Source organism: Opisthorchis viverrini, assembly GCF_000715545.1.
Source record: "Opisthorchis viverrini unplaced genomic scaffold opera_v5_163, whole genome shotgun sequence".
Taxonomy (NCBI): Eukaryota; Metazoa; Platyhelminthes; class Trematoda; order Opisthorchiida; family Opisthorchiidae; genus Opisthorchis; species Opisthorchis viverrini.
In genome coordinates, this window is record NW_008751821.1 from 308747 (window position 1) to 336176 (window position 27430).

Genomic DNA, 27430 nt, shown 5'->3' on the forward strand with positions numbered 1-27430 from the left:
ACTGAGGACTTCACCTCCGTCTTTGAACAGTGCAGGTGGGAGGTCATCCGGACCGGGAGCTCGGTGGCGCTTGAGAGAACATATGCATTCGTAAACCTCCGAGGCCGTAGGTGGTTCCACGTTCACCGTCCAGGGTTCTAATTCACCTGTGGGCTGCAGATGAGTGCTGGCTGGTGGCCAAGACATTTGTTGCTCAAAGTATTCAGCCCACCGGTCAAGGCGTTCCTCCTTATTAGAGATGGTCGTTCCATTCTGATGCTTGATGCTTTCACTCACAGGTGGTTTCCGGGGACCGGTCGCACGGATTAACCGAAATAATCTCCGGGCATGACCGGCTTTCTGGGCCTCTTCCATTTCTTTGACTTTCTGTGTCCACCATACTTCACGGTCGGATCGCAAGCTCTCTTTCAATTGACGTCTGATGGCTCACTTGAGCTATGGTTCTGAGACAAACAGTGTCGAGCACCTGAATACGTCTCAGTTTTGCTGCTAGAACAGGCCAATTCCCACAGCCATACAATAAAACATCCCATACTGTAGCTCAACACACATGTCCCTTGAGTTTCAGGAATACACCGCTTTAACGCTATGGGTGCTTCAAACTGAAAGACTCGACCCGAGTCTTGTAGGTTCGTGCATTGACCTCATCTGTCACACTACAATCAGGATTGATGCAGTTTCCAAAATACTCCACCAATTCAAGTGCCTCTCCCTTGACAGTAATATGCATGTTCAATGACTGCATGTCTAGGAACATGGCCGCATATTTTTGTGGGTACAAAGTAGATAATGTGTTCCACACCAGAAGCTATGTTAGTCAGGATATGTTTTGTGCATGTGGAACCACCGTTTGCCGAAAAGAGTGCTGTTTTTCGAGTCAGGTTCAGGGTGACGGAAGCAGAGAGATGGCCAACGTTTGACCTGGCAGTAGGGCATGAAAGAGATTACGGAGTGTTTGCGTGCTATCGGTGCTAGTCGCATTTCAGGATGGAGGCCGCGTGATCTCCACTGTGCCTTGTTGGAGACGCTACACAGTATGGCTGCCAGCTGATGTCCATGGCGTTCTCTTTGTCGGTTTCCATCCAGACCTGAGCGGATGTTTGTAGGTATAGACACCTTGGAGCGATTGTGGTAAGCTAGCATTAACTCTTCCTTCCGCTCTCATTGTCTTCTTCATAATAGTGCTTTCAAATGAATGACGGTTTGAATGGGGTGAACCATTAGTGTTGAAGGCTAATGTTGTTGTGTCGATGATGATGACTCAGCGGTTAGAGCGCGAATTTACTGACCGGAAGGTCAGGACCTCTGTCCCTCGACTTTCCCTGTCTAGGCTTGGGTGATCTCGCAATATCCCGTCCCTCATGCTCCCTTCTGGCGGCATGGCAGTTGGGCGCTGGAAGGGTGATACAGCTGAATGATGATGATGACGGCTATACGTCAATCGCCGAATTCTGCTCGTGGTACTTTCTAGCGTGCACACTGATGCCACTGTGTTTCAAGACGCTCAGTATCGTTTCTTGATGCGATTCGATTCACTCCTTCTGATTTGAGGGATAATTCAGCTAGGCGAAGAATTAGACGACGGGTCGAACGTAGTATGTATGTGATCAGTGGTTTGGTGTGACAGAGTTCAGGCAATGGAAGAGGTCAGTACATATGCTCCAGCTAATCAGCAAAACAGGACCTAAAAGGCCTACCATAAGTGACTCAATCGAGGATAATACTGTAAATCTAATATATGTAGTACAGATTAATTTAGTTGGCCCTTGGCCACTGTACATATGTCTTTCTTTCAACCCATTCATTTGGAGTCGTTGTGTGAGTTTAGATCCCCTCAGACGATGAAGTACCACCATCGGCTGCTGCACCAGATGCGCATCCCCCAGAGTTGTTCAAAGATGAAGGGGAATCTTTGTGTTCCGCTTTGATAGGTTATTCGTACTTATTTAAGAACAAGGACGTGTTCCGGATAGTTGGGCTCAATCGGTGGTGCACAAACCAACTGTTCCGGCTGCAATACAACTAACGACTTCCCTTATGTTGCCATACCTATCTTCAACATGTGAGACGCAAGTCCGAAAGTAACAAGCAGAATTTTGACATGGCAAGGGTGTACTGATCATATCTTTACATTACGTCAAGCGCCACTTACACAGCCGACCAACAGTCACAGTCCTCCTCAAAGGAATCTTCGACTCTGTTGATATATTAGCTGTCCTGTGTATCTTTACTCATAGGAATATGCCCTTGGGATTTGTAAATGTTCTTGATGCCCTTTACTCCAATACCTCCAGTCGCATTAGGGTATAAAGTGAACTATCCAGGAGTTTCCTGACAACAAGCGTAGTTCTCCAGAGCTATCCCTGCTGTCCATTTTTCACTTGTCATTGACGTCATTGTGGTGTACAAACTCCAAGGGTTTGTGGATTTAGATAATGAAATCGCGCCAGGAGAGAGAATAACGGATTTGGGTAATGCGGATGACAGTTATGTTGTCTGACGATTATTTGTCCCCGCAGAGTACAACCAGAATGTCGGAGATGATCCTATGTTTTGGCATGCGTCTTCAAGATTTTCCATCCCTTTGTGCTCCTCCCAGAATGCGGAACTTGATTTTGTAGATCGTTTCGCGTGTCTTTACAGCTACATAATTCGATGTTGTACTGTAACAGATCAAGTTATTGCGCGGATAACCAAGGCCTGAGCAACTGCAAACTTGCGTCATTTATGGCGTCCAAACTGACTTTAGTTGAAGCACAAGGACCGTGTATACAAGGCAACTGTAATATTTTTGTGGGACTTGGGCTCTCCGATCCGAGGATCTGGGCTATCTTCAAGTGTCTGTTCACCACTGTCACCGTAGCATAGCAATAGTAAGCTGGCTGCAGGGAGTCCGCCACAAGATTGTGCGTAACTAAAAACTTGATAAAGAATCCGATTCTGTGGAGCATGGACTAAACTTGCCAGTTTGAGGTGTTTGGGACATGTGCTACGTATGCCAAACCACTGTCTACTCAAGAAAGCGTTGTTTTGTTTTCCGAGTGATTGTTGGCGGAAAATTCGCGGGCGACAGGCATCGTGAAATAAAAGCAGCTATTGTCAAACTGAACTCTGGGAATTTCGCGTCCTCGTGGATGGACGTCACATGATCCTGCTTAGGGTGGTTGAAAACCCTGCAGGGTATGGCACGCAGCCATTCCCAGTGACGCTTATGTTATCGTTTCATGTCGCACGCTGATATTTGTTTTGGTGCGGTTCGCAAGCAGCGTGGAGTTGATCCAACTTACGATGCTCAAACATGGTTGCTTTAATGCTGTTAAAAAGTGCGGGTACTTTATCTTTGATCATTTTCTACAAGGACCCCCGTCTTTTCTTTCTACTCTTTACTAACGCTTTCTCCTTCATGATGGTATGACAGTTTAGCACCATTTTTTATTACGGGTGTACGGTTATGGATCGGATGTTGTCATTTCCTAATTGAACTGCCTAGCTGAACCTCGCCTATCCTTGTCCTCTGAGCTTTTATTGGTTGGGTAGCGCGGGGTCCACATCGCTGATGGCATTCACTTTGACGTGGTAATGCTTTTATCTCAACGCTGTCAAAAGATCGTTTTCTTTAAGGACATAAGGCTCTTTTGAACCAAGTTCCCTTTTGTTTCCACTCTCTTTTGAGGTCTTTATATTTTTTTCGCCAATTTGTCTTATTGATGCACTGCTACCAACTATTATCATAATGATAGTGATGAACCAAACAAAGAAAGCCGCTGTGCAGTGTCAGAAAATCGCTAGTCAGATCACCATTGCCAGAACTTCGAGTTCGTTCGTGTGGCAGAATAAATGAGGCAAGTGAGAGTAGTAAGTGGAAGACCTAGGTAATCTTGCTTTTCAAGCGATTGTTGTGGAGGGAGAGAGTTTGAAGTCATGAAAACTTGGCTCACTCGGTTTATTGTGCATATCTATTTCTAATCGATAAATTCTCGGTCGGCGACGCGAAACAGAAGCTTGGACTGACATGTCACACTAATTCCTTGTAGGATGTGTGATGGTGCTTCGGTTGGCAGCGATAGTTTCCTAAGTTACGCCGGACGTGCCAGAAGATAGGTCATTTTATTTCACCGCATAGAATTACTGATCCAGGACAGAGTGACAATCACCTGGATATACTGTCATATACCGACGGTGAATAACACAACTAGGCAATCCCTTGAGTAGCTGATTGCGCACAATCAGCTCATATTAGCGCGAATGTACGAATCCATTCCATCTTACATTTTGAAGGCTCACCGCCGGGGACTTTCGGGCGCAAGTGATAGAGGGCGAAACTTGGTGCTTCACGCGGAGGATAAAGAAAACTGAAAAGCCAAACCAAGTAGCATATTTTGATGAACGGGAACTAAATACCGCAAACTAGCCTACAGACATCGGCGAAGCCTCGTGAGCAGAGGGATAGTGAACGCTGCACGGAGTTATATATCGTTGACGCTAATGGAGAAGCACCAAGTGATGAGCCTTTCATGCGTTAAAGCATGTGGCTTGTGAGCTACAACAAACTCCACCGGGTCAGCACATTTCAGTTTTTCAACCGCCTGTTACCCGTGATTCGGGTCATTGCGGCGTCTGATCATGAATCGTGTAAGTTGAGGGGTTTCGAATACACAGTAAACAATTTGATATACCGATGGCCAAAACAGATATGACCGAATTACAACCGAATGAATATGGGAACATCATTCGCAGCTCGACATCTTCATACCGCTGGATTCCCTCAACTATTAATTGAGTCTTTAAGATAACTTGGAACAATTCGGATAAAACCCACTCACACTTTCCACGGTTACTTGTCAGGCTGCGCGCCAATGTAATAGGATAGTCGAAACCTACTTCTGGAAGAAGGTCTAGAAATGACCTATAGACCTTCTGGACCTTCTGGAAGAAGGTCTAGAAATGACCTATAAACCTGTTCACCTTCCGTCTTTACTATTCCCAAAAATAGCATTGAAATGGATTTACTTGGGTTGGGAGAGTGCAGATGAATTGTCAAAGTAGTCGGATGAATATGTACAAAAGTCAGGTGCCAATAATCTGCTCTGCCTTGATCTCAATTCTAAGCCATCTCTTATCGAAAGCGTTCATTGAGACGTAGTTTTTGTTGCTTAGGGCTTCTATATCCCTAGAATTGCTTCAGATAGTTTCCTTCTGGATTAAATTTTCGGATTATGAAAGTCCTTCATTATGAGCATTCTTAGTCTCCAAACCTGGTTTGGAATGTCGCTCTACTCCGGCGCTCGTTCATTCTGTACAATCTGGCTACTTGTCAGGTGGCAGTAGTAAGTTCGAATCGTGTTTGGATGATGTCAACCGCGGTTGTCGGATGCTTCTGGAAACCCAGAGTTTTTCATGGGTTAACAATGCTCTCTGAATTACGTCCCAACAATTATTGTGTCTCTCCTGTGAGAATGCCTATCCACACGTGTTGATGTCGAATTCAGTTCTCCTTGTATCCTGTTGTTATGGTTATCCTGTCTGGTTTTTTTGTTTTCAGGTCCTCGGACTACGACAACTGTCACTGTTGCTCAACCAATGAGCTCACAAATGAGCAACACAGCTCCGGCGCAGGTAGCTGGGCGGCGCATGTTACCCACTGATCCACGTTTGCATCAGATTATTGGGAGGGCTGCTGCAGCGTACGTTTATGTGACCTTTTCCCCAAATATTTTTCATGTTTCCCCAATTCAGTTTAGTAACCAGTTCATTGTGACCAATCCACTGGTCTTTTGCAGGTCTGAATAGTTCTGTGAAGTGGGTGGATGTGATGTTTGTGTTGTTGAAAAACCGAAGAAACCCTATGCACAAATTCAACAACCACGTCCAGCTAATTACGGCTGATTGATATCTATGTCTACTCTCAATTATGGCGAAGTCTGTCAGGTCTAAATTGTTTGTTTCATGAGGTTGTCACAGGAGTTGTCTGATGAAAACTAACAAAGCAGTGGAGATCAAATGAACAGGAAAGGGTGAAATAGTCAGCCTACTTCCTCGTCATCGTTGGTGACAGTGAGACAGTAAAAAAACTGGCGCCTAAATACCGCACAGCCCTGAGGAAAACGCCGCACTGAAAAGTTCGAAGAATATGAGGAAGTACCTGATGGACACATCTTGTATTCCTACATTTCTAACACCACTCTGGCATCGCAATGTCATACTCGAGTTAGACGCCATGAGCACAATTGATCTAGCCTCGTTTGCGGACCTTATCCAACCAAAGCCATGACTGAGCAGCTAATTTAGACTGACTTAGGATTACTATTATACCTGTCTTGTATACACGGTCCTCCCAGCTTCTGCGAATTTTGTCGTTGACACCACAAATGACGCAAGTTTGTAAAAGTTGCTGTGGGCAAATTGACGGTTGACATAAGGGTCGTTTGTTCAAGAATGGATTGTGATTGAAACATTTTTGTACCTTAAACCATAATGAAAACATAGAACTATCTGTATATGTGTCTTGCTCATTGTCTGGTTCATTGTTTTCAAACTTTATAGAAAACGAAAGCGCCGTCTTGCTGACCGACTTCTCCCAAAAACCATTCGCGAAATCATACCGGAATCAGAGTCGTATATGGAATTGCTAGAAGTGGAAAAGAAACTGGATTTTGTGCTGATGCGGAAGCGCCTTACTCTACAGGAGGCAATGAAAAGACCGTTCAAGGTATGTGGTGTTATTTTATCGATTGTGACATCGGTTCATTAGGTAAAGCGGAAACTTCGTGTCATGCTCAGCAGTACATTTAAACCAGGCATACCTGCCGGTGCTGTTGGACCTGATGGGCAGCGACTCACTGGGGATGCTGCGCCAGGCTGGGAACTCAGAGTAGAAGGCCAGTTACTAGACAAGGTAGGTCTTGGTTCTTTTTTGGTTGTCATGTTCATTGGAATTCTGTGCACCGTGCCGTTTACCTGATAGGCCCTGTGCTTATGGGGTTGTTCGAATAAATAACGTACAAGAATGAAGTGTCTCGATTGTCAAAAGTAGCTTCTCGCAAGGACCGTGCATGTGTGGAATCATAGCCACTTTTTTCCAAATTCGGTTTTCGATGAAAGCGTCCATTTACTCAAACGCTGTGAAAGATGACCTGTTTTTTTACATCAGTACAATAACTTTGCTGTTTTTTATCAACAGCTGTATCGTCTCATGAGGGTACAAAATTAAAAACCAGTGAACAGTAATCACTGACAGCAAAACTGCCAGTCATTGCCCCACTGGTGATTCTACGTGAACCAGACGTAGGAACACTAGGGAACAGAATTGGAAAGGGAAACCGAGCTGCACGTAGCATAAGCGGAAGGCCAGTTGTCTAAGGTTGGAATCAAACATGGTACCTTCTGTTTGCCGATTGCTGAATTATCGTTAGCAGGTTTCCTCGTCCCACGAATGTACTAAATCGCTCGCCATTCTTCTAGCTTATCGCCTACCAATCGGCAGCATCAAGCCCACTGGTTAACCGCTTTCGCGACTTTTAAAATGCACAAGACTTGATGTTATACAACAGAGCGGTCTGTATGTCCAACGCGTTTTACTGAGAGCAGAATATGCCGTTTGTAATAAATACCACTTGGGTCAATATATATTACATTTCTCAGTAGGGGGTTGGTGTTCAAAGAACCAGAAAGTCTAGATTAGCCTTCAGTCAAGCTCAGTGTTACTCTTTGTTCCTCATTTACCTAGCCCGGCCAACCGAGTAACAACGATGCCAAATATCGCCGCAAGTTTTCGTCATTTTTCAAATCCCTGGTGATCGAATTGGACCGTGACCTGTATGGACCAGACAACCATCTGGTCGAGTGGCATCGTACTCCAACGACTGCAGAAACAGATGGTTTTCAGGTATGATCGATGAGCTTTCCGTACTGTGTGTAATCAGCTCTGTGCCATACAAACCCTTCTCACTCCAATTTTCTACCATTGCTACTCTCCATTTGGAACCGCATCTGCGGCTGTTTGTATGATAATGTCCCCTTTCCTTTTCCCTCCTTGTAGGTCAAACGCCGTGGTGACAGCAACGTCCGTTGTACCGTACTTCTGATGCTGGATCACCAGCCACCAGAGTACAAACTGGATCCTAGGTTGGCTAGAATTTTGGCACTTCACAGTGGTACACGATCACAAATCTTTTATGCACTTTGGAGTTACATAAAAACGCACAAGTAAGTGCTTACCCGTTTACGTAGATAGTGTTTCATCAAATACCCGGGGTGTTCTCATTAGCTTCGCTGGTGACCCTTACTGTTGCATCCTTTGAAGACTGTTGCAACCTGATTACTAGCTTAGGGCGTGCTACTTGTTTTCTGCGGAGGAAAATGTTGGTAGCTCAGTTAGGATTGATGGTCATTGGCTTGTTCACTGAGCTGAGCAGTTTGATTGCCCGCTTGGTGGCTGTACCAACACATTTCTACGCACCACCACGCTCCCCAACAACACACCGATGATGCTACATCAGTTGGCGATGAAACGTTTGCAATGAAATCGTCCACCTCAGCGAACAAGCCAACGACCAAACTGTTTGCTCCGTGTTCAAATTCATAGTTGAGATAACAAGCCAGTTCATTTCAGTTTATCAGCTATAAACCAAGTGCCAAGAATACGCTTGTCCGAACTGCTGCCATTACCAGCAAACTCAACTGCGCTGGTCATTGCCATCTTCCTGGATGGGGAACCCGAGACGGGCCATATCAATGGTTAGAGACATTGTCAGACATGGCGCAGTCGCGCCCTCAATGGCGCTAAATCATCCAAGCTATTGCCTTCAATGCATAGCTCCGCTCCCTTCCCCACCACTTAGCAGTCCACCTACAGTGCTGTATCCACGCACTAGGTTATCATCTCTCGCCTCCAATGCGCAGCGACCAACCCCACCTCCCCGAATCATCGGTGAACGAAACTGTGGCAGCCACAATCACTGTACTGTACGACAAGTACGCGGTTATTACAGCTAACAACGATGACGACGACTTCTACGGAAAATGGAAAAGCTGAGGAGACACAGCTAAGCGTTAAAAACGACTGCATTGGTGTTGATGTTTAATCAGTCCAGTTATTTGGCGGAACAGAAATGGGGAGCTACGCATTAAGGGCGATGGTGTGCGTTGTGACTTAGCCGTATCTGTCAGTGTCATTCACCATTGATTAGCTGAGCGTCGGGGTCTTATACGGAGGGCTTTATTACAGGGGAGTCAGCACTAGTTTGCGTTGTTTTTTTCAGATTGATGAATAGCATTGTTGATGCTTGTTATCGGATTTTTCATACTTTTTGAGCAGCGAACTCCTGTTGGACTGCAGTTCACACAATATGTCGATTACGGAAAGGGACACAGGAGGAAATCACATGAATGGATTGTGGTGGCCTTAAGGATGTCATGATTTCCCTGTTCTAAAATACATTTTCATCATTTTGAAATGTGTTGAAGAGATACGAATTTTTTCTTCCACTGCAAAGGTTACCGCGAACAGACAGATTACGTATGACCAGAAGCTTCTTGTCTAACCTACAACCGTGGTGACTCAGTCGCAGAATAAATGGGTTTTCCCCCGAAAAATGGTTGAACACGTTCCAAGGTGTATTCTGCTGATGACTCACTGTACCGAAGGACTAAGTACTTGCTTTTTGTGGTGATTTGTGCGTATATTCGTCGGTATTCCCTCAGGACACTTCAAATTCTGCCTGCACCTGGTTGACTGCTGTTTCGGTTTCACACTGACCAAAGGTTTGTTGATTCAGACAGTCTGTGACTTTGTTTTGAACAAACATAGATCGGACTCACAGCTCTTCATTTATTCAACGAAAGCCGGTACCACTCACAATTGTAGACACCTCCGTTCATTTCTCACTCAGTAATAGGCCGCGATTACAATGCACGTCACGCAACACCACTGTTCGTAGGGGCCATACAAAGTATATTTGCTCATTATCAGCTGTTTACGTCACATTAGTGACCCACCAGACTTCAGGGCGAAGAGATTGTGTTGATCGGTTTGCATGCATTTTTTACTGTGGCGTGTGAACTCACTCCATGTACTGTCGATTCGCGGACAATATATATTCGCTTGTGTCATGGAAAACTGAATATTCAGGGCAGTGTATATCGGGAAGTCCTAAGACCAGCTTTGGTTTGTGGTTGTGCTGCGATGGTCTTGAACGTCCACAAACACGCAATCCTAGAGTGCAGCGTAGTCGTAACGAATAGGGGCGTAAGTCGGTACTTGATAACGAGTTACTAAACAGGTACGCCAGAATGATTGAGGTATATGGTGCACATTCTTAACTGCCATTCACTAAATCGAGCACTGTTTTCCAGTCCATTATGTTGTGGGCGAAGAGTCCGCTATGCCATGCAAACTCGAAATGAAGACAACTGGTCTAAAACTATGTGCATCTTCCTAATGCTTCTGTCTGAACGTTGTTGGAAATCCTAGGAGGATCAGCTCGTATTTTTCCTCGGAGCATGCCGTCACCTCCTAGACAGACTGTCCCAGTTTGTCTGTCACTGTGTGCTGGACTCTAGTTTGCAAAATACCCTGGACCAACCTTTCTGGTGGAGTTCTTCCTCAGAGGATTTTTAGATGTGCTTATTTTCTTGCTACTCTAAGGTTCGAATGCAACCCTTGATCGTTGTACCCAGGGGTATAAAACTTCCCAACCTTTTTCCTTCCTTCCTACTCTTAGGCGATGATAATATGGCAGCTAGTGACCAGTTTCCATCGACCTCATTGTCATGCAGCAGTAATCTCGATCGTTTCGTCTTTGCTTACGCTTTGTGCAACATTTAGCAGGCATTCTGGTAGTGATTTTCTCACCAGACTAGATTACCTGTTCGGATCAAGCGAGGAATATTTACCTGGAATCTAAGGCAAATGAAGTCTCCCGGACGAAGGAACAAATTTAAATCCACTGAAAACACTAAAAGAAGTGTCTCAGTGCATGATGTACTGTAGTACCACCTATTGTGAAAAACATTGTGGCACGGAGTTCTTATATATTGAGTACAATATATACCAAGGTGTTCAAACAAAAAAGATACTCCACACACATCCATGGTTGAATCATACCGCGCCAAATGATATCATGTCATATCTCATGATTTCACTAGCCGGGTTACCTTACTGTATTCAGTATGGTGATTAAGCGGAAATATGTTAGTGTTGACGCCTCTTACGATTGTTTACCCTTCCCCGTTACAAGCCTCTTTTTTCTTAGGAGCCAGTAGATTCGTTCGCCCTTCACTGCCAGTAACTCCAGCGTCCACGCTTGTCTCATCCGCCAGAGCATTAGACACTTCCAAATCACTCCTTACACTCCAATTCTCAGTTCAGCGNTAAAGTATTTGCGGGCCGAATTAAGGGTACGGGAAATCTAGAGGCGGACAAAGCGTTACTCGTTAGAAGTCAAGACAGGATGTTACAGGAAGTCTGAAAACTGTAGGTGCTATTCTGCCTTCAGGATGGGGCCCGTGGATCCCTCTACCACCCGACTGGAGACACTGATGTGTATAGTGACCACTCAGTGCCAGTGGCGTTCATACTGTCAGTTTCTGTCCACGTTCTCTTATTTAGTACTAGAGACGCATGCCCTTAATTTAGTGAACTAGCCCTAAATTCTCTTCCCCACTCCTTTTCTATTCTCTTCACTGCACAATTTTTATTCAAATAAATTGAAGTGGCTATAAGGCACCAAAGCACTGGTGTTGTTGGTGACATTGTCTACAACGATGTGCTACAGTACGGCATCTAAGCAAGAAATTTCTTCCCAGTTTTTCTACACTCATTCTTCCTTCGTTTCCTGTCAGAAAAGATCACTTTCTGGCAAGCAACCTTTCCAGCAGAGCAGCTGTGGTGACCATGACTGTGTCGGCGTTCCGAAAAAGTTATAAATAGTTACGTTTACGAAGAACGTCTGCTACACAGAACCTGTTACATGTGCTAGTGTGTGTGGTTACTGGGTGAGGTGGCCCAAGTGGTTAGAGCGCGAATTTACTGATCGTAAGGTCCGTGGTTCGAACCCGACCTCTACCTCTCGACTTCCCCTGTCTTGGCTTGGGCAACCTGACGGTATCCCAGCCCTCGTGCTTCCTTCGGATGGCTTGGCAGTTAGGCATCGAAAGGGTGCCACAGTTGAACGATTTTTACTGTCTATTCTCCTGGGCCATAACTGAACGTCTACCATAACTGTTCCGATTTTTTTCAGATTACAAGACCCTAATGAAAAAGACTTCATCAATTGTGATCCATATCTCGAACAGGTTTTCAACTGTCCCCGAATGCGGTTCGCAGAAATTCCCAGTAGACTTGTTCCACTTCAACAACCTCCGGATCCAGTCGTTATTAATCACGTAATCACCGTGGAAGGAGACTCACCAAAAACGGCATGTTATGATATCGACGTTGAAGTCGTAAGTATCTTTCACATTGGATCCTTTCACCCCAACCTTGGCCACATTTTCGCTAAATGTTTGGATTGCTTTATGAATCAAGTCAGCTCTCGAGTTGCTTCCGGTCTTTATGGCACCATGTGCCGTAAATTTGCCGGAACTGAACGGCAATAATTTGTCATCAGCTCACATCCCATATCCATTCACTACTCAAATGGAGGCAGTTGTAGTAGCAAACGCCTGAGAGTGATAGCAGTGGTTCAACAGCACAATGTGATCTTATGTTTGACCGTTGCTGGCAAATCTCAGGTATGTCTGCGATGTGACCCATGATACGCGCATCTGGTGTTTAATTATAGCCGGAATCTTATCGACTGTGTAAATGGAGCCACAGTTACCAATCTGATGACGATTGAAGAAGAGAACACAAATCAGTCTCAGATGAGTTCACATTCCTCAAGTACTGTGTTACCAGCAATCCCATTTTCAGAGGGATGCTCTTCTCAACTACTTGAACATGCGCGAAGCTCATTCGACAGACAATAGTCAGATCAATACTCACGGAAACATGGTGCCGTCTGGTGTTTTTTCAAGTTTAATGCAGCGATGCTTTTCGAATTTCGCACTATGGACCACTGTCGTGGAACCAAAACTTATCTGCTGCATCCTTGCCGTGCGTGGCTTTCAGCGTAATTGAGTATCCTATCTTCGAACATCAGATGGCCTATACTGTGGTTTCGAATCCTCCTCACTGCTTAACTATCAGGCAATTTATCTAGCTACGTTGGGAAGTAAGGGAGAAGATGCCGTGAATGTTGTGCTCTGGATAATTCGTGGTTCCAAAAAAGAGCGAAAACCAGCCAATGCTTAATTTTGGAACTGAACACTACGGAACTTGATCCTTTCCGTCATTGCAAGCGAACTGAGCTAAAGATTTACTGGCTTCAAATGAATCATAAAAAAGCCGCTATTGTGAGAAGCAGTGTGCTTCTGCATGTAGAACCCCTAGGACTGATCTCTAGAAAGGACACAGCTATCTGTCCTCGTAAGGTATCCGCAACATTGTATGATGCGATTTCGTTCTGACGCATTACCTTTATAGTTGTTATCTAGCATTTGACACGATTTGTCGGTGTTGCAGTTACCTATGTACTTTGCTTCAGGTAAACTAACCAACATACTAGATATCTTTCAATCCATACCAAAGTACATTATTATGGTCGTATGGAACTAAACCACCGGTGTTCAACATTAGCACTTGTATCCCTATTGGGGTTAATTTTCAATTAGTGGTCTCCGGAACGTCGCACAAAAAGGGCTATACTCACATCCAGTATTTAAATTAAATTAAATTTTCGAGGCACAACTTCCTTAATTTCAGTCTTCTCAGTGAAGTTGTTCAGGTTTCTAAAGGTAGTGAAGTAACATGCAAAAATACTCTTCGAATTCCAGCTTTCTTAACTTTTACGCAGGTCCACAAGGAAAGGACTGACCGAGAGTCGGCTGCGACAAAGTTAGATAACCGTTCCTATTTTCAACCTCAGTTGTCTAACGAAAGGTGTCCGTTTTTCCTCTGGACTATATCAATCCATGTAAGAGTCTATCCAGGACCGTAGCAGGTTTCCTACGGATTACAGCGACACAAAGGCAATCTAAAGACTGGGTCCCTTGAACTGATGAGTACCATCCAGTTTGGAAGGAATGATGCGTTTCAGTTTGTCTTCAGGATCCATTATAAACACTTGTAACTAGTTTAGTCATAGCATCCGTGGTTCCTGCTTTTCATGGCGAGACGTCATAGACCCGTGATATTACCTTCAGCTAGTGCCTCTGAATTCAGGACCTCAGCAACAATCAGCCAGTTTTGGTGTTTGATCCTTATTGGGAATCATCATCAGCGCATATCTCACGAAACTCGAGAGACTCTCGAACCCGCGACCTCCCAACTACAAGTTTGAACTTCTAACCTCTCCTCGCACTATCGACAATCCATTATTAGCTCAGGGGAAGAATATAATTCACCCGATGGGTGTAACTTCCGCCTGAGAAGTCGTTCCTCGATAAGTCAGTCAACACGTATGACCACTTGATGTGGATTCCGGTATTCGGGGATGGGTGGCACTATGCTTCTTTCGAGTGTCAGTTAAGCAATGTGTCGAAATCTTGGCAGCTCGGGTGTGTTTACTGGTGGTTGATCAGATGGCCGTTAATCTGTTCGCCGAGCTTTGTAATCGGTTTGCAAACGTGGAGTCCTCGTTAGTGAGCAGTTTAGTGGGCGCTTCCTACTTGCCTAGCTGTGTTTATATAGTCTTTGAAGAGTATCTAATATCCTATCATGTAACTGGTTAATTGGTGTGTCCCTTTCCTGTAATATTGTTGACCCGATCTTGATTTGTGATACGTTGTGGTTTGTGTATCCCGTACTCCATTGAATGGTTGGATAGCTCTTTTCTGGTGTCTTAGGTCTGTTTTTGATTGACCTGTTCTCAGTTTGTGTTGTTTTGTGGTTTTCTTCAAGTTTGGTTGGTCGTGATGGCGATTTCTATTTTTGGTGATTTCGTCCCTTCAGTTTGATTGTTCCGTTCTTAGTTTGTGTCGCAGTCTCATCTTGTTGAGTTTGTTTAGCCGCTTATACTACCCTGTTTAATGTATTTTTGGCTTTCTCATGTTGGTCGATTTGGTTCACTCGGATGGTCCGTTTTTTGTTGTCCTTTATCTTCCTTTGATTTATCAGTTGGATACTAGTCTGGGAAAGTGTGTTAATCCCCTCTTTTTTGGCTTGTCTATAGTTCTTTTGCTCACAGAAGTCGATAGTGTGGGCCGATTATCATATGTTTGTTGATGGCTCCTTCAGTGGATCGCTGTGCTTCCATGAATTTACGTCCTTCCTCTGTTCTGGCATGAGCCAATGCGTGAATGTTACTCCAGTTTAATTTGTGTCCATCTTGATCTTCGTGCACAGGAACGAGTGAAAATTAGTCGTCTTCTAATTAGAAGTATCTATTCATGTATTTCCTTCCTTTTTGTCACAATCTCAGCTTTGGTTCTTGTGTAGGACGTTGGTCCCGAAAATTGCGTCCAGTCATCCCTCTGGATTTGACAGTGTTCTCCGTAGGATGCTCGCAGGTTTGTGGGACACGGTTGTGGTATACTGTCGTAGCAGCCGTTCAGTCATTTTGGAAATTGTGATCCATTTGCCTTCTTGTGCTGTTGGATTTGCTGAATCGGGTTTCCTGAGAGTCCACCAGATGAAATTTCAGGGGTATTGACTTCTCTTAGGAGCTTTGTATAGGCGTGCTTCTCTGATTTTAAACTCCGTAGTGTTACAGTGCGTCTCCATAAGCTTGAAAGGAATCCGGATGCAGTTTTGCTTGTGACAGTTCGCATGATTGCTGTGTTAGCTGAGAATTCGGTCTGTATGCGTTGACTTTCTCTGGACTTTTGTCTGCAGTTGTCCTTTTGGTAATCTCATTATGAGAACGTCTATGAATACCAGTTTTCCATCGGTATCTTCCATTGGTAATTAGATTTCACCAACAACGCTGTTCATTAGTTGGCCTGTTCGTTGTAGTTCACTCCTTTTGATGATGAAGAAAGTGTCATCCACGTAGCGGATCCATATTTCGGGGTTTACATCCGGAAGACAGTTACCGGTTAATCACACTGCTGATCAGTTGTTCGTGGCCGAATGGTATAGAGTTCAAACTTGTATGCGGCAGGTCTCGAGTTCGAGACCACGCACTGCTGATGATTCCCAATAAGGATGGAACAGCTGTACAGTAATTTTCGGCCAACCAACATAGACCGGCTTCACTTACTACACCAAAATTCCAAAATCTCCTCACCCTACCAACAATCAGCGACAGCAACGCACCAGTGTAAATGATTGCGCTTAACTGCCACAGAGCCATGGGAGACGGATATGCTAGGGAAAAGTGAGGCAGAGCGTGCGGACTTAGTGCGAGATGCCCTGTGTTTTGGGGGCAAACTGTAACGATCAAGTTACCTAAACCACAAACCGCATTGAAATGAATATATCCGTGCATCTTGTCGGTGTGGACACCACCAGCGAGACTGCTTCAGCACTTCTTGCGAAGCACACCCTAAACGGACTCAGCGACAAACTTGGGCTAGACTGTATCGCCGGTAAGTGACAGCATTGTCGATCGGTTACATGTCACGTCGTGTAAACTTTCCAACCAAATGCAAAATCACGTGTTTGGTGTTTGTTTTGACGTGAACGCTAGCTTGGGAGGCTCAGACCGAGAACTAAGCTGAGGAAAATACAGTTACAACAAGTACGGACTAGGAATGAGAAACGGCGGGGTTTTTTTAGAATAAACCGTGGTTGGGCGTGCTTATTCCATACCCCAACCGCCCTAGTGTGACAAATTTCACCAGTTGCTCTGGCCGCTCGGTTTCGCTACAGACAATCACGTGACCAGTATAGATTTGTCCCAAATGACTGCAGTTGCGAAGTCAAGGGAAAGTCACATGATTGTCTACAGACATTTTTTTCTGAAACATACCACACAACACAGTAAAATGGTGTCAGAAACGCTCACTAACCAGCGGTCATCTTTAACAGGGTCCATTGATCTGGGGCGAATGCAACACAATATCTGGTGATGAGTAGCTATAATTAGTTGGGAAGTCTGTGAAAACAACTAGCTTTTCTCGCGAAAGGCAAACGTCGATTAGTCTGGTTTGCCAAAAGCATGAACAAGAGATTTCATGAGGCGCGAGTTACCACACATGGGACATTGCGTCAGTTAGCCGTGGTTTCACTTATTCAAAGATTGTAAGTTTGGGCCAGCATGAAATTGGGGGAGTGTTCTAGAGTAGTACATTTCGGTGGGCATGTGCAGGGAAGGTGAGGTTTTCGCAGGGATTTGCGCGACAGAGTGACGTGGGAAGACGTGCGTTCAGAAAAACATTCGCTGTAGTAGTAGTAGTACCAGCTCTCTCCCTCTTTTCACTTTTTACTTTAATGTCTTAAATGAACTTCGCGACAGTGAAGCATCAATGTCATCACTGATGTCCCTGTATCTGATTAAAATAATACGAAGAGGAGGCTATGTTCACACGGTGTGCTTGAGGAAAACTCATCGGTTAAAGTAGATGATAAAATACTGACCACCTTCCAAACATATGTGCCAAAGTCCGCTTCGTCAGTACTGCTACATCGACCAGTATCAGTTAACTTGGTCCGCTTGCCTACTAGTGATTAAGTAATCGTTCCACTTATTTAAAAAATGTGCTTCCCATAGTACGCAGTTGTGAGGTGTTCCAAACAAGTTACCCTTTGGCAGCACACCTTCGCAAGTCGTCGGTGGACGATGCTTACTTTGACAATCCCGTATGTCATAATTGACCATCGGTGGATTTGCGGCTCCCTGCCACTCGGAAGCTCACCACACGACAGAGTGATTTCATCCGTAGAGCAGTCTGGGCCGTACAGTGGAGATATATTTGAGCAGTCCGGGTTCAGTTCCTCGGATGGACGTATATTGCCATCGTTGCCCTGAAAATCTACACTGGTTGCTTCATCTAATGAAGAATATGAAAGCTTCCTTTTCCCATACCGTGGGGTTGCAATCCACACGATTTAGGTTTACTTCCATATTCGTGAATTTTGTTCATTTCCCGATGGTTTTTTTCTGGACGTTTAGGTAGAATAAGCATTTATGGAGCATTCCGAAAATACACATTAATTTATCATCGTGTTTACGAGGCATGTGCACCGGTGAGCCCCATTTGAATATAGGACAATGACCAACAGGGTCTTGTGGACAGATTTCTGCGGCTTAAATAAATGTCCACCTAATTTTCCACTCACTTAATTTTTTTAACCAAATGGTCCTTGAGTTGGTCTGGTTTACCGGCGTCAGTACAACGATTCCCTAATTACTCTGTACTATATTTACCTGTTCTGATTCTAGAAGCGATGGCTTCCACAGCAACCCAATTGCAGCATTGCTCTGTTGCACCAAGCTCATACACTACTACGGATGTAACTTTTTCACTTTTCTGACCAAATTAACCTAGTCTTCAGCAGAATTCCTCACACAGAGCAATTTCAGTCTGTTGCTGGTGTGTTTACTCTAAAGAACGATCACTGTGTACTAATCCGGAACTAGTGCGCATTGAATACTCAAATTTCTCTCCCGTTGTCAGTCGTCCGAACCTATGAACCTCGACAGAAAACACCCCAATCGTACCTTCTTTTCTTTTACAGGATGATGTATATAAGACAATGGTTCACAGTTACCTTTCGAGCGTGCAATCGAACCAAGAATTGTCGGCTATTGATAGCAAAGTAAGTTCTGTTCGCCTTAACGTCTCCCGTTACTAGATATGACTAAGATAAGCCGTTTGGGGCCGCGGTCCCTTGATTGTCGGGTCGAAAACAGTTTCTATTACGGGCGGTATGGATTACTCGAAATCCTTCTACTCTTTTAGAATCTTGGCCTCTGGTGTTAGACCACCTTTTCGCAATTTTTCTCTTCTATATATGGCACTTTGTCTCGTTGTATGAGGACACTTGTCTATCCTAAATAAATGTTTCGATATGGCGTAGGTAAACATGTCTTTAACAAGAATTTTCATCGGTATTATGAGCTCATGGTAGCCCGTGGTTCAAACCCAACCCCGACCGTTCTTGTTTAGGCTTGGCAATCTGGAAGTATCTCAGCCCCTTTTGGATAGTTCAGCTGCAGATGAACCTGGGTTTTTAATTTCCACGAGTAGCATTGAGAAGAAAGCCACACTTTTCAATTATCATTCTCACAAACCAACAAGCCGGAACTTCAGATGGACACCTAGGACTGATCAAGTCGTCCGGTTGTGAGAAATCCCACGGATTAGCTCCCTGATTGTCTTAAGACCCGGTCAACCTGGTAACTAACTCACTTGGCCTTACGGAGTTTTTATGTCAAAAGCAAAACGTTGCCCAGCAATAACTCCACCGATTGTTCCCTGAATCTTATTGAAACGAAACGCTACAGTTTCTTGACATGACACTGCTCATGAGCATATCAATATCTCAAAGGTTTCCCTTTCAAGGCTGGCAACATCTCTCGACCTTGTCTCTATCGTCTTTTCATGAGTCACGTCCACGCGACACTTGTTGTTTTCGGAATCCTCTTCAGCGCCGAAGAACACCATAAACACTTTCCTTTCTTCCCTATGCTGTTTTCCGTTGTTTTGATATGATTGCAGCTTTTTAACTGCGCATTATGCCACTTTCTCAGATTCATGAATTCGTCGAACAAATCAATCAAATGAAAGTTCACCGAGAGTTTTATCTCGAATTCAGCCGTGATCCACAAGCGTTCATTTCTCGCTGGCTAGCTAGTCAAGCCAGGGACTACTGGGTTATGACCGATGCCACCCCGGGACATCCGGAAGAGGAACGTCGTGCGGAGTTCTACCACGCGCCCTGGACTCAAGAAGCAGTAATGCGTTACTTCTACAATCGAGTAGGTTTATTTCGTATCATTCCTGGTGACCCTGGACAAGGAATAAGCATGACATGACAGTTCAGTGTAGGATTCATCTGACCAACCTGTATAATCCGAAGACTCTCACTCTTTGAAGAGCTGTCTTGGAACTCAAAATTTCCTTTGTCTTCGTGGCTTTGTGACTTAGGAAGCTTACGCGGCACTTGCAGTTTCAAACTGAGCTGGTTTATGGATAGTAGTTCGCCGAATTCAGCCATTTTATTTTAGTGTTTTATGAAGTGGCTGCCTTCTGGGCAGAAGTAGTCTCATTCGGAAGTGTCTCGGATACACGTTACCCAGGCGTGATGATCGACTACCAGGTCTTCAGAAATCTCTGTCAGGTGATCGTTTCGGTGACGAATTCGCTGTCCTTAGAGTTGGCAAACTCGTCCTTGACATGACGTCGGGTACAGTGTTTGTTGGACAATTTCAGCATCTTTATCGCGCCATAGTTGTCCAGATAGTTGAATGCGTTGTCCTCTGGGGTACCGAATTAAGTGTAGTACGCTGTGACAGCGTCCCATTCTCACTCTTGGACACTATATAAACAGCTCTAACAATGTGTCCGAAGCACCTGAGGTAAGAACATCTTGGGTCTTTTACACCCTTTACTCGTAGAGACCACATTTTAAAAGTATAAATCAGGACTCGGTAGATAGTCTTACTGAAGACGGATTTCTGTGCGTGATATAATCTCGATTCTTCTCCATAGGCCATGTTCAGCTGCGTCAGGTCATGCCGGCCATTGTCCATACGCTGTTGAATTTCTCTTGTCTACCTGTTAGATAAAGTGGTGGAACCCAAAGGGTTGAAATCGGAAGCCTACTTGCTTAGTTTTCCCGTTATGTTGAAAAACTGGGCAGGCATGTCCGTGCAGATTTTCGAAACGTCAGTTCCCAATCCCACAAGGGCTGTCTAGCGAACTAGATTACTCAGCGCATGTTGAACTTTTTCAAGTCCTCATTCAATAGAATGGTTTCATCAGCGTAATCCACATCCGCTGTTCGTATTTAAGGACTTTGCTGGACATGAGTATCCTTCCAATATCCCCTTGGACACAGAACTGTGTCCTCGTCCGCGGAAGTGTGAAGGTCTAGCCTGAGTTAACAATATCAAGTGGCGTCAGGCAGGACTGTTCTCGTTCACCATTCCTCTTCAACTTCGTCTCGGTACGAGTGTGAAAGACTCACTACCAGCCTCTAATGCCTGTGGGGTCGAAGTTCTCCCGGGGCGTACACTCAGATATCGAGTACGCAGATGACACAGCTCTTCTTAGATCTGATGCCAAGTGGCCAATAAGTAAATAAATTGGACACTACAAGTGGCTTTTGGTACCATTTTCGTACATCAGGCATGATGTCAAATTTGTTGTTCTCTTCGCGATGTTGATCCACTCAACCCCGCAATGACGATTATGGAGCGTTTGCAACCTAACTTTAAAGCTCGGCGAACAGAGCAACAATCAATCAGCGCACCAGAGCTATCTATACTCCGCAACATCGTCCACTTAGGAGCTTCCTGAGAACATGGAGGAGATTTAGTTTTCTACACTGAACACACGAAGTTGTGAATGCCTCCACGACAAGAGATTTGTGGATCTCATCTGAGATCACTTTGTACTCTGGACTGTTGTATTCTCCCGTTGCTTGACGATCACAGTTGCCTCCAGTTTTTTTCCTTAGTAATGAGGCTGGACTGATGTCGAGTAACGGGTAGCAGTTGTTTGGATTATTCCGCCCTTCGTTTTACCTTCTCGTCAGTCGTTGGGAAACGCACCACACACAGCTGATACTGTTGAGGTAGCGTGCATGTGAAACGAAGTTTGCCAAATTCACCAACGTTCCCAGCCTATTCCATATTCGATGTCTTGTCCCTCACGCATGTTTTGTTATCGTGTGTTCTTTTGCTTTTGCTTGCAAGGGTTGTTCGCTCTAATCGAAGTGGATGGTAACTTAATCCACAGAGATTTTTGCGTCTGTCGTACTACCCGGTCCTTTGGCTGATAACGAGTGAAACTATTCATTTCTCTCAGTACTTAAGTCTTCATACGCCTGTATATCTGGCGGCCTAGCGGTAGGTATATGAGATATCGGTATCCCAAACCGGTTCTGAGCTAGGACAATGCTACATGATGCAGTTGGCGTTCTTGGTTTCTAAATTGCTCATCAGGAGGAGTACAGTTTCTTTGTTGTACCAGTTTAGCTGCTCGATCTTTCGGAAACAGGTTACTTCTAACTGGTGGTCCAAAGTCAACCTGTTATTGAAAAACGGCTGAATCAGACAACTACGATTACACACAAACGTCACGTGCTGTTCGTGTTCTTTTTGAACACTGTCAGTCTTCAAATAAGACTTATGATCTTTGTGGAACAGATCTGCCACTGGACATGACGCTAATATATTCCAACCTGTACGTAACTCTCGAAATCCGGAAAACAAGTGCCTCGGCTTGATTGCTTTAAAAACTGGTGAACTCACTCATTACGGTATCGGCCCCTGTCTTGTTGTCATGAAAGCGTTTACTACCGGTAAGTATTTGAATCTAACTCCCACAGCCCCGCTTTTAGGGACATTTTAACGTTCCTGATGAGTGTTCGAGATTATCAGTTATCAATGTTGTGTTACGCCCTTGGTGCAATGTTTTTGGGTGCTTGACTGTCCGATACAATGCTGCTTCAACTGGCATTTTCGTGCTCCAGTGACGACTCAGACAATAATTTAAGGCGATCACATGGAACGTTAACCGGCCGTGAACCCGAACAGGAATAAGTCCTTGTTAAATAAGTAGACTGAAGTGCACACTCACCGAGCAAGTGATGAATGTACTGGGAGTCGTCTTGCCCATTAACTGTGTACAGCACTCTTTAACGCAAATAGTTCGTACGATAGCGTGCCAGGGCAGCAGTAGTGACAGACTTCCAGATGTGGCTAGATTTGTTTTCTGAGTGCGTGTAAATTTCAAAATGCAGTGTAATTCTCCTGGTCTCCTTGAGACGCCGGTGCCCATTATCAAAGATTAACTGGTTTGTGTTCCGGAGCTCATGTACGGCCCGACACCTGGTGTCGGGCCGTTTTGCACTTGGGTTAAGAATTGTTTTCGTCTGTATTTAGTGTCAGCGCCCTAGTACCAATTCCGAATGCCTTAACCCACCCCTCTCCTTCCGTCTTGCAGATATCTCAACGTAGACAAGATCTGGAACACGCTCTTGGACTAAACAACGGTTGAGAATTCGGTGGATCTTTTTACAAGCATTACTGACTTGCATTTGATTCGTGTACGCAAGCACCCCACTTGACTCCTAATCACTAACTGTTTCTGTTGTCTGTTTATCTATAGTACTATCATTTCCATTATCCCACGCAAATTTATTCTTTTCTCTTTGTATGGTGTCTAAGCGCCAGTGCTTACTGTAAGGCAATGCATGCTGATGCTGAATACGCAAAGACTCAAAATATTCCCCCCACGCAAACATGGGTAAAAAAGAGCTTTTGGGCCTTTCCTGCCCGATGTCGCTTGAATTACGCTTCAACACACAGCAGCAGAATGCATTTGTTTATCTGATAGGTCCCCGCAACCAACCTTTGCAAGCAACAAAACCAGTTCGCACAACTTAGATACACTCTTTGGGCGTTCATGACGAATGATGCAGTCCACGCGGTATGTTCCTCGCCGAAGGGAGCCTTACTATGATTGACAGTAGCAGTAACTGTCATTTTACGCGCAAAAATCACATAATGTCGCTGGTTTTTAGGTTTGAATATTGTGCGTGTTTACAAGTGCACGTTCACCTTGTGCAAAGCCTGTCATTTTATCTCTTATCGAGTGCGCCTGACTCGTCTCCATACTTGGGATCGTCATCACTAAAACGTCCAGATGTGTGGAGACACAGGATCAAAAATCCGCTATTACTTTCTTCTGTCCATCGTTTGTTTCGAAAGGCAGTCGGTGGGTGTCCACTTCGGCTCAGATGAAGCGTGAGTAAGTTGAGAAGTACGGTTAACATCAAATAAACAATGTGTTTGTTGAGGAACTTCCACAAATCCTACTCAGATTGTTTTTCAGGTCAACCTAACAACTGAAAATTACCTTGAACAACTGTAAGTCCACATGTTTCAGTTGAACAACCAAACTCCGTCAAGCAGTTGGGCAGCTAAGTTTCTTTTGAGAGAGACCATCTGAATAGGATCAGTCCACAACCACATACAGTTGGGTAAGCCATGCAGCTTTCAATGACTAAAGTAACGTGCCAAACTTACACATCTGGTCAGCCGGCGCAATTGCTGGCCTCTAAATGGGATCAGTAGGTGCGAACGTGACATTGAAAAGGCAATTCACGCAGTAGCCGCCTTTTATTGCGTTCTGGAAGGCCTTGTTTATTGAGGTATTCTGTAAAAACGACGTTCACTGCCAAAAATTTCCTGGAGGAGCAGTTTGATGTCGAAAAACTGCTCAGCAGTGATTTCGGACGGCTTCTACTGCTGCAAGCGATGGAGGGGAAAATTAACCAAAGAAATCATGATGTCTTCTGCTCGTTCGTTCGAGTCAAATCACGATGAAGCGCCTTGGTATCCTTGAAACAGGATGAACTTGTTATGCGAATGGGTCCATCGTGCCATTAGGAAGTTGTCATAACTGATTACAACTCGCTGATGGTGCCCGGATCTCATCCGACAGTCTATTACCTTGAAGTCATCTATGAATAAGTTCCAAATCGTTTATTTCATTTTGCCAACTGTCCACATGCGGATATGACAAAACTCAGCGCACAAGTGCCTCGGCTTGATTGCTTTAAAAACTGGTGAACTCACTCATTACGGTATCGGCCCCTGTCTTGTTGTCATGAAAGCGTTTACTACCGGTAAGTATTTGAATCTAACTCCCACAGCCCCGCTTTTAGGGACATTTTAACGTTCCTGATGAGTGTTCGAGATTATCAGTTATCAATGTTGTGTTACGCCCTTGGTGCAATGTTTTTTGGTGCTTGACTTGTCCGATACAATGCTGCTTCAACTGGCATTTTCGTGCTCCAGTGACGACTCAGACAATAATTTAAGGCGATCACATGGACAGTTAACCGGCCGTGAACCCGAACAGGAATAAGTCCTTGTTAAATAAGTAGACTGAAGTGCACACTCACCGAGCAAGTGATGAATGTACTGGGAGTCGTCTTGCCCATTAACTGTGTACAGCACTCTTTAACGCAAATAGTTCGTACGATAGCGTGCCAGGGCAGCAGTAGTGACAGACTTCCAGATGTGGCTAGATTTGTTTTCTGAGTGCGTGTAAATTTCAAAATGCAGTGTAATTCTCCTGGTCTCCTTGAGACGCCGGTGCCCATTATCAAAGATTAACTGGTTTGTGTTCCGGAGCTCATGTACGGCCCGACACCTGGTGTCGGGCCGTTTTGCACTTGGGTTAAGAATTGTTTTCGTCTGTATTTAGTGTCAGCGCCCTAGTCCCAATTCCGAATGCCTTAACCCACCCCTCTCCTTCCGTCTTGCAGATATCTCAACGTAGACAAGATCTGGAACACGCTCTTGGACTAAACAACGGTTGAGAATTCGGTGGATCTTTTTACAAGCATTACTGACTTGCATTTGATTCGTGTACGCAAGCACCCCACTTGACTCCTAATCACTAACTGTTTCTGTTGTCTGTTTATCTATAGTACTATCATTTCCATTATCCCACGCAAATTTATTCTTTTCTCTTTGTATGGTGTCTAAGCGCCAGTGCTTACTGTAAGGCAATGCATGCTGATGCTGAATATGCAAAGACTCAAAATATTCCCCCCACGCAAACATGGGTAAAAAAGAGCTTTTGGGCCTTTCCTGCCCGATGTCGCTTGAATTACGCTTCAACACACAGCAGCAGAATGCATTTGTTTATCTGATAGGTCCCCGCAACCAACCTTTGCAAGCAACAAAACCAGTTCGCACAACTTAGATACACTCTTTGGGCGTTCATGACGAATGATGCAGTCCACGCGGTATGTTCCTCGCCGAAGGGAGCCTTACTATGATTGACAGTAGCAGTAACTGTCATTTTACGCGCAAAAATCACATAATGTCGCTGGTTTTTAGGTTTGAATATTGTGCGTGTTTACAAGTGCACGTTCACCTTGTGCAAAGCCTGTCATTTTATCTCTTATCGAGTGCGCCTGACTCGTCTCCATACTTGGGATCGTCATCACTAAAACGTCCAGATGTGTGGAGACACAGGATCAAAAATCCGCTATTACTTTCTTCTGTCCATCGTTTGTTTCGAAAGGCAGTCGGTGGGTGTCCACTTCGGCTCAGATGAAGCGTGAGTAAGTTGAGAAGTACGGTTAACATCAAATAAACAATGTGTTTGTTGAGGAACTTCCACAAATCCTACTCAGATTGTTTTTCAGGTCAACCTAACAACTGAAAATTACCTTGAACAACTGTAAGTCCACATGTTTCAGTTGAACAACCAAACTCCGTCAAGCAGTTGGGCAGCTAAGTTTCTTTTGAGAGAGACCATCTGAATAGGATCAGTCCACAACCACATACAGTTGGGTAAGCCATGCAGCTTTCAATGACTAAAGTAACGTGCCAAACTTACACATCTGGTCAGCCGGCGCAATTGCTGGCCTCTAAATGGGATCAGTAGGTGCGAACGTGACATTGAAAAGGCAATTCACGCAGTAGCCGCCTTTTATTGCGTTCTGGAAGGCCTTGTTTATTGAGGTATTCTGTAAAAACGACGTTCACTGCCAAAAATTTCCTGGAGGAGCAGTTTGATGTCGAAAAACTGCTCAGCAGTGATTTCGGACGGCTTCTACTGCTGCAAGCGATGGAGGGGAAAATTAACCAAAGAAATCATGATGTCTTCTGCTCGTTCGTTCGAGTCACATCACGATGAAGCGCCTTGGTATCCTTGAAACAGGATGAACTTGTTATGCGAATGGGTCCATCGTGCCATTAGGAAGTTGTCATAACTGATTACAACTCGCTGATGGTGCCCGGATCTCATCCGACAGTCTATTACCTTGAAGTCATCTATGAATAAGTTCCAAATCGTTTATTTCATTTTGCCAACTGTCCACATGCGGATATGACAAAACTCAGCGCTGGTCTAGCGTAGCCTTTTGGTCTCAACACGCCTGAATTGGCTGCCTGGATGGAGTTTCCGCTTCGGTCATCTGCATAGTGTCTTGAAAACCATGGTGCAAATCTTCGCCACCAAACAGAAAGCTAATAAATCCAGTTAGACCTTATCCGTTCATGTATTGCATTGTACTAAAACGGCTTCAACAGCGACATACCATTTTAGGCATCCACTTAGGCTGAATGCAAACGAATGAGAATAGAGAATAGTCCAGGGCATAAAAGGATGTGAAAGTGAGGTCTTTCCCACCCTATTGAAATCAATTTGTTGCAGTTCAGCACAAAAATAGAACCTGAAGTCTTACGTCAACAATCCATCTGCAACCTATGCGTCATGACACATTTTCGAGTGCACTCGCTCCTTATGAAGA

At 44.6% G+C, this 27430-nt stretch overlaps 1 protein-coding gene across 1 annotated transcript in view; it reads left to right on the forward strand.

The window, feature by feature from the left end:
• Nucleotides 1-25617, forward strand: part of T265_07270 (hypothetical protein) — a gene marked incomplete at both ends in the record, with an annotated part of 29019 nt that extends 3402 nt beyond the window's left edge. Inside the window, 9 exons of the mRNA XM_009172748.1 lie at nt 5543-5684; nt 6544-6709; nt 6752-6895; nt 7727-7885; nt 8039-8205; nt 12240-12444; nt 18662-18742; nt 19677-19904; nt 25430-25617. Of these exons, the coding sequence (XP_009171012.1) occupies nt 5543-5684; nt 6544-6709; nt 6752-6895; nt 7727-7885; nt 8039-8205; nt 12240-12444; nt 18662-18742; nt 19677-19904; nt 25430-25483 (1346 nt within the window). The remainder of the gene's footprint in view (nt 1-5542; nt 5685-6543; nt 6710-6751; nt 6896-7726; nt 7886-8038; nt 8206-12239; nt 12445-18661; nt 18743-19676; nt 19905-25429) is intronic.
• Nucleotides 25618-27430: the final 1813 nt, after the last annotated feature.